The following is a 7930-nucleotide window of genomic DNA, read 5'->3' on the forward strand; positions in this document are numbered from 1 at the left end:
ACTGTGTTGCACAGAGAAAAAAAGTCATAAAGAACAACATTTGAGTAAACCATTCCTTTAAAAGTCCCAAAAGGAACATCAATACTGATGAGCTTAGCTAACTTTTATATAGAACAGATACTCACCTTCTAGTGTGGTCTCAAAGTCTGACAGAGGAAAGCTTTCGCCTTTCTCATATTGGGCATAAACTTTGACCTCGTACTTTGTGACCGGAGTAAGGTGATGTAAGACAACCGTAGTAGTGTCTCCTGGCACAGAAACAGAGATGTAGCCTGCTTCTGTATCTGCATCTGGCCTGTATTGCACCAGATATGACTGCACATCCACAGCATCTGTTACCCAAGAAGCTCGGAAACTCCTGGAGGTCACCTCTGAGAAGGTCAGAGACCTGGGTGCAATCAGACCTAAAAGAGAGAGCAGAACCAAAATATATTAGACACCTCCCTTTGATTAACTAAGAGAACTTTGTTCACATCCCAGTTTATCGACAAAAAAAAAGTTACAACAAATAACTCTGGGACATATGTATTACCCAATAGATTTTTCCAACGCCAAGCTATGGTATGACTTTATTGAATTTAAAATACATCAACAACTAGAACTCTTTGATGTTTGTTTGCTTTGGAGCTGGTTTGGAATTGAGTAGCTTGGATATTCTGTTACACAAGTTCTTTTGTGATCCACGAAAGAAAGAAAGTCTTGATCATAAGATACGATTTTAGAACAACATGAGGGTAAGTAAATGATGACAGAATTTTCATCTTTGGGTCAACCAACCCTTTAAACTTTAGTACAAATTGGTGCAAAACCAGAGTTCGAGACATATGGTTCTATGCACATCCAGACCCAGAGTCCAACAAATTTAACAGCAGTTAGTGGTAAAATCAGACACTACTCACTTCTCCTCTTGATGTTCAGAAGCTCTTGCGCAATTCTCAGACAGATGGACTGGGTTAGCTCGTTGGAAATCCTCTGAAAAGCATCAAAGTCATCCACGGTGTACACATGGGTCTCCACTGGAGAATTAGCAATCGCCTCAAGCTCAGAGCGGACAGCGTCTTTTACACCCACTGCGAAAATCTCTACATCCGTGTTCCTAAGCTGAGTCGCCGGGTCTTTGAAAGCATCTGAGGACTTCCCATCAGTGATCAGAATCGTAACTCGAGGTACGTTCGCACGAGCGCCTCTGGCTGGAACAAAAACCTTCTCTCTAACGTATGTCATAGCTTTGCCGGTGTTGGTGGAGCCTCCGCGGTAGGGGAAAGATCTCACGGCTTTGACCACAGCGCTCAGATCATGATGGGTGTTCAGGTAGAACTCAGTGTATGGATTTCTGCTGTACTGCACCAAGCTGATTTGAACCTTGTTCGGCCCAATGTCAAAGGTCTTGACCAGGACTTCCAAGAAAGATCGAACTTTAGCAAAGTTTGACAGTCCGATACTATAGGAACCGTCAACCAGTAGAACAACGTCAGCTTGTACATCCACACCGAGATGGCATTCTAAAAAAACATAGGTTTGTGGGTCAAACAGCTATTAAATCAATGGAATATATGGATATTGAAATAGTGCTGATTTTTCCTCACCTACTGATAATTTTAAGGGCTGGGTTTTCTCCATCGCCATAACAGCCTCACTGGGCATCAGACCTTTGAGTGCAAACAGGCTGATCTCATACTCTGTATCAGGGGACAAATCTCTCACATTCACAGATGTCTGAGTCGGCCCAACGTACAGCTCCTGACGTTTGCTGCCAGCCAGCATGGGAACCATCTGCACCTTGTATCCAGTCACCTCCCCTATAGATGCATCCCACGTCACCCGCATTGACTTGGACGCAACCTCTGTGACTTGCAAGTTTGAAGCTGGTTCAACGACTGCAAATAAACAAAAAGAGGAAAAATGAAGTTGTGTTTGATGCTCTGGGTTGTGTTTAATAAACCTGCTAAAACAGATTTACAATTGTTATTGTTTGTTTACCTTCCTCGCCGCTAGCCAGCGAGATGAGCTGGTCATCCACACTGGTGCACACCTGCGTGATGAGCGATTTCTCCACAGCTTTGATCATGTCGAAGTTTGGCACCATGTACACGTGCGTTCTGTAGGGAGTTGAAGACATTTTTTTCAGCTCTTCCTCATCTGCTTCTTTGATGCCTGAATAAAAGTAAATAAAAAATGCATTATTTCTCAGAATTTCAATGATTTCTTCTATGTTTATGGATTTCTTGAAAGCTACCCAGTCCTGTGAGAATGCAGAAGAAATCCAGACCATGAAAAACAGCAGTGATGAATGACCACATACCCAAAGTGAAAATTTCAACTCCAGCGTTCTTCAACCTCTTGGCGTAACCCTCCACGGGGTCCTGAGATTTCCCATCTGTGATAACTACAACAACTCTGGGGAATCCCTTACGAGCACCGGCAGTCTCCGTGAACATGTTTTTTAGCAGGTAGTCCAGGGCTTCGCCTGCACAAAAATCCCAAAAGAATCACTTAGACTTGAAACTCACATTATAACTTTGTTGTTCAGCTGTAATATTATTTACAGGTTTCAGTATGAATACATAAGTGCGAATTTGGTACCTGTCATGGTGTTTCCACCCTTGTATGGCAGACTGTTAATGGCTCTGAGCAGCTCAGGCCGTTTTAAATACTGGTTAAGGTTAAACTCAGTTCTGGTGTCCGTGCTGTACTGAACCACACCAACTCTAGTCTTGTCCTCTCCGAGGTCAAACGCGTCTGCCATGGCTGCTATGAAACTGCTGATGAATTTAAAATTTTCCCGCCCGACACTCCAAGAGCCGTCCACCAGGAAGACAAGGTCAGCAATGGCACTTGCTGAGCATTCTGGGAAAAAGAGTTAGAAGTCAGAACCTAAGAAATTCTAGACAGATCTGACTTTTGGAAAAGGGGATGAATTTATGAAAAGGATGCTAAGCTTGGCACAGAACTCAAAACTCTGACCTCTTTTTCTATTTCAGAAAAAGACCAATTATCTTAGTATTATAACATCATGCAGATTCAGTGGATTTGCAGGTCATAAATGTTGAAAAGGTTTATGTGTTAATTGATACGGCATGCTTGAGTCAAAACGTACAAATAAGAAAGGGAACATTCTGCATAACAGCACCACATTTATCTATTATGCAATAGACATTGGTTACAACTCATTCCTCGTTGACATATGGGCTGAGTATGTCTCTATTCATAATGTTATTAGGCGAGTCATCACTTGTCCTTCCCCCACTCTTGAACTCCATAATTGAATTCCATTCCTCCACACGGTTTGGAAAAATTCCTCTTCTCTTAATCATATTTGCCCTCAACCACAATTCATGGGATTTTATGCCCTTGAATGGATTGTGTCGGCTACATCTTTGGTGAGGTGTTGCCAAACTTTTGTAGCAGACGGGACAGGACAGGAAGTAGATTACATAACATAGCTTGCCTTACTTTATAACAGTAATTACATTCACTTATTTTCCACTTGCGCCAGCAGAAGGGAAGCACTGGAGCGTTACAACTGGATTTTGTTAGCGAGTCATCTGCAGAAGGCATGCTAACTAACCATTATGGTATTCGGGGCGAGGGTGAGGGGTGGTTGGATTTTCCACTTCTGCTTAATGTAGGAAAGGAAAAGTAAAGCTGTTCACATTCATCTAGAGGACGAGGTCACAGCACTCTTGTAAAGAGCAGAGCTGTAATGCTTTCCACTTTCTGCATTGCGAGGGGTTTGGGTTTTTTATTTCAAATCAGGGGCAAAGGGACCATTTACAAACTCTCACCCAAAACTCATGCTGGAAATGTTGGCTCAGTTGACATGTCTGGAAAAGTTAATGCTGACTAACAAGCTAAATTATTATCAGGAGTCATAAATTTGGAAAGAAACAAAGACATTTACACATTGGCATTATGACTTATATGGAAACTCCCGATAAAATGCAGTGATCACATAGCAATGGAAAGAGCCTAGAGGTGTGTACTTACTGACTGCATCGGAGACCTGAGGTTTCCTGGTACCTCCTTCAAAACCACTTGATTGGACTAAAACAGAAACAAACAAAAATATATATATATATTAAAGCAAATAAATTCCTTCCATTAAAAGGTCTTTTGGCCAATTAATTCCCATGCCTTCTCCAGTCATTTCTGATTACTCCATACTGATATTTTATCTATATAATAAATAATATAACTATTTTATAGGGATTGCAATCACAAGGAACCATTTCTAATATGTAAGTGTACAATATATAGAAGGATTTTCCCCAAATAAACCTAGAAATAAACAAAATCATTTTCAAAGACTTTTCCAAACCACAATTTGAAAATTTCCTGACTCTTCTAGGCCCTCCATGACAGTGTGTACCATCAACATGACATACTAAAGGACAAACTCAAGGAATAAGATGACTTGCCACTTACTTGTTATTTGACCAGAGATTGGTATACTCTCCTCCGATCCCAAATATGAAATTATCGTTACAACATATTCCACATCGGGGGTCAAATCTCTGATGGAGGTTTTGGTTGCGGTTGGAGGAAGTGTGAATTCCTTAACAGGTTCTTCTACAGAGAGAAGGGAACATTCATATTTAAAATGTTTATGTGTCATATCATGATATACAGTCTACATGAAGATAACGTCTAGCCAACCTTAATTTATAAGTAGATAAATCTAGTCTAGACACACAAGAGCTGGATTAGACAAACATTAATGACTTCCCAAGACAAGCGATGAGTAACAGTCCATGTTAAATCATATTTGAAGGGCATGCCAGAACACATTTCCCAAGGGTTGCCTATAGCAGTGAGTTTAAAGGTAACTTGCCATTTACCAGATGCTTTCTTATCTCAAGCTACATACTGTACAGTACACTTACTACAGGGACAGTTCCCCTTGAGCAACCTGAGGTTAAGTGCTTTGCTCAAGGGTGCAATGGCAGTAGATCATAAGACAATTGCAGGTCTGAACAACCCTTAGCACTACACAGATCTTTAAAGGCGACATATGACGCGATTTAAATTTTTATTTTCTCTTTGGAGTGTTGCAAGCTCTTGGTGAATGAAGATGATCTGTAAAGTTGCAAAGACCCCTTATGAAACAAAAATATATTGCATTATATTGGAAAATATCATGTAATATATTTTTTTTTCCAATATATTGCAATATATTGAAAGTGGCAATCATTTGTATATTTTGCAATATATTATATAATATATGTATCATTAATATATTGTTAAATGTATTCAAATATATAATATATTAGAAAATAAAAAGGGAAAATAATATATTACAATATATGACAATGTATTTTAAGAAATTTATTGGTAAATATATTTTCCTTCCGTATGGGACTAAAGTCTCAAATCCAAAGAGATATTCTTTACCAAGTAGTTAAGACTCTGCCACACCACCCTAAAACGGCTCATTTAAACACGACCCCACATGTCTACCTCACTGTGTGGAAATATTTGCGCAATGCCGTCCAAATGTTCACGCAAAGAAATAAGACGTGGTTTCAGTAACACAGTTAGTATTGAAGCAGTCATGTCAGAGAGATGTGTGTGTATCTAGGCGCAAGCAAAAGCACTTTATTTGGAATCTTTAAGATTACTTACATCAGAACAGCAAAGTATTTTATGGATGACTGTTTTTGAACCTAAGAGAGGCGGTCATACTAACTTTGCTACGTCAATCTACCGCTTCTGAATCAGATACTGGAAGTATGTTTTGCTATTAGTTTAAATATTTGCTCTTGACTGTTCAAATGCAGAGTTTTGCATGTTGTGTGTGTGCGCAAGAGAGAGATATTTTTAACTGTCTTTACATTTATCTTGAAAGAGGAAGCTTGCGATTATGGAAAGGGGCATTACATTTTTCGATGAGTGCTTGCGGTGATTGGCCAATCACAATGCACTGGGTCAGTTGGCCAATCAGTGCAGACTGCTTATAAGATGGGGGGACAAAGAGAGGCGGGGCATAGATGACCTATAATAATGTACAGTATTAAAAAAAAGTTTTTTTTTTTTTTTTTTTTACTTTTAAGCATGTCAACATATTCTGTTACACTTAATACACAAAATAATGTTCTTTAAAAAAAAAAAAGCATCATATGGCCCCTTTAAAGTACACTTAAAGGCAAAAGCTACTTTTAAACTACGCTTTCTTTTTGGTATGGACTGTCAACTTTTTCAGAATCCAGTTCATTGCCGATTGGGAAAAAATGGTTCTGTCATTTATTTTCCTATGTGGTATGTACATTTTCATTCTGAAACACATCACAGAAGTACAATCGGTTGCAATAGATTCATGCTGGCGCTATAATTTCAACATGTGCAGTGCTTTTACATTTTCACCTACCTGTATCCGATGTCACTACTACTCTCAAGCCCTCAATTCTTGACAACGGTTGCTTCCATGTCATTTGCACTGTGTTTTCATTTAATATAGTAAACCTCAAGTCTGAAGGAGGAGTTACTGTGGAAATAGAAGGTTCATCAAGTTATTTCCAAGAAACCATTCCAAAGGCTGTATTTTATAGGAGCACACGTTTATGGACAAAATCCCAACAGTGAAGTTCACTGTTGAGGAAGGACTCAAGGCAACATGGAACAAACTGGACGACAGCCATTTTGGGTCAAAATGACATCTGTTTGAGCTGTCTGACCTTAGGGCCATTGACTGCTCAAGCATAGACACATAAAGCACGTTCCACAAAGACCTCGACAAAACATTACATGGGGCCATAACTTGTGACTTGCATGCATTCATTGCAGTCAATCCAACATAGCCATACACACTTTGCTGAACTGTTTGAATAGATTGTACAAAGGACTTAAATGCACATTTTGAGTACAGTTGCATTAACGTAGTCACTTTTCATTGCAAACTGCTTAAAAGGGTGCACAACGACAACCTTTAATGAAATATAAAGATAAAGGATAGTTACAAGAGGTTATGCAATACAGGATGCACCAGACTAGATGAACTAGAGGACTCATGCACTTGTACATGAAAAGTTGTCTGCAACAACTTGTGGGACTTAAAGGACTTCATGTACAAGACGCACATGTAGAGGACATGGAAATATTTTAAAGTGATATTCTTGTATATTGTGTTGCATTGTGTTTGGAAGGTCAGTATCTGTGTGGAAAATATAGTCATGCACATGTTGGAATATCACAATAAAATATTTTGTGAAGCCGCAGCTCTGGTCAAATTTTGACCAGGGCTTAAGCTTGACCGGGAACAGGCTCACCAAAATCAAGATTTACCAACCTGGCCGACCAGATGTCACAATCGGTTCCATTTCTTCTTTCCATTAGACCCAAACCAAATTTGGTGCAACTAAAATTCCTCGTCTTTTCACCAATTCAAGCTCTTTGGAGCATCAGTTAACAACATTTAGTTCGCTGTGCTGATAATTATCATGTCAAATACGAAAGTGAGAGTGTTGGTTAAGGTACTTGTCTGGCTGTCCAATTTTCTTTTTGTGCAACATGTTTAACATGCTTTTGTTATTTTTGCATAATGCAGCATTGAGAAGAAACACAATTATTTCTTGCTCTCACTTTCCTAAGAAATAAAAAGGCTCATATTTTGTCTTTTTGTTCCCTAAGTGTGCGGAAAGCGGAGAAGGGAAACTTGGCCTCGACATCAAGATTTTTTTTTTTTTAAACCTTAAAGTGTTCCACTATATTTTCCATTGAACACTGGCGATGTGTGCTTTAACCCCCTGTTATTTATTCAATGATTAGAAATGGCAGTTTTTCTGAATTGAAGACTTGGTTACTGAAGCACATAAATACCAAAATACATTAAAAAGTGTTTCACAAGAGGAAAAAGTTGAATGTGAATCTCTCTGGCTGAGATGTATCCTGCAGCCAATCATTGTTCTCATGTCCTATTCATATACTAAACCTTTTC

At 39.2% G+C, this 7930-nt stretch overlaps 1 protein-coding gene across 7 annotated transcripts in view; it reads right to left on the bottom strand.

Annotated features, from left to right (window-relative positions):
- LOC127938406 (collagen alpha-1(XII) chain) overlaps positions 1–7930 on the bottom strand; it is a 70064-nt gene that overhangs the window by 60011 nt on the left and 2123 nt on the right. For 5 of the 7 annotated variants that reach the window (XM_052534997.1, XM_052534996.1, XM_052534995.1 and 2 more), the window contains exons 3-11: positions 6365–6481; positions 4426–4569; positions 3988–4044; positions 2584–2847; positions 2303–2467; positions 1981–2154; positions 1587–1877; positions 900–1502; positions 126–404 (exon numbers count right to left, since the gene is read on the bottom strand). The exons of the other annotated variants lie outside the window; for them this stretch is intronic. In XM_052534997.1, the coding sequence (XP_052390957.1) occupies positions 126–404; positions 900–1502; positions 1587–1877; positions 1981–2154; positions 2303–2467; positions 2584–2847; positions 3988–4044; positions 4426–4569; positions 6365–6481 (2094 nt within the window). The remainder of the gene's footprint in view (positions 1–125; positions 405–899; positions 1503–1586; positions 1878–1980; positions 2155–2302; positions 2468–2583; positions 2848–3987; positions 4045–4425; positions 4570–6364; positions 6482–7930) is intronic. 7 annotated transcript variants of the gene reach the window in all.

Source organism: Carassius gibelio, chromosome A20, assembly GCF_023724105.1.
Source record: "Carassius gibelio isolate Cgi1373 ecotype wild population from Czech Republic chromosome A20, carGib1.2-hapl.c, whole genome shotgun sequence".
NCBI lineage: Eukaryota > Metazoa > Chordata > Actinopteri > Cypriniformes > Cyprinidae > Carassius > Carassius gibelio.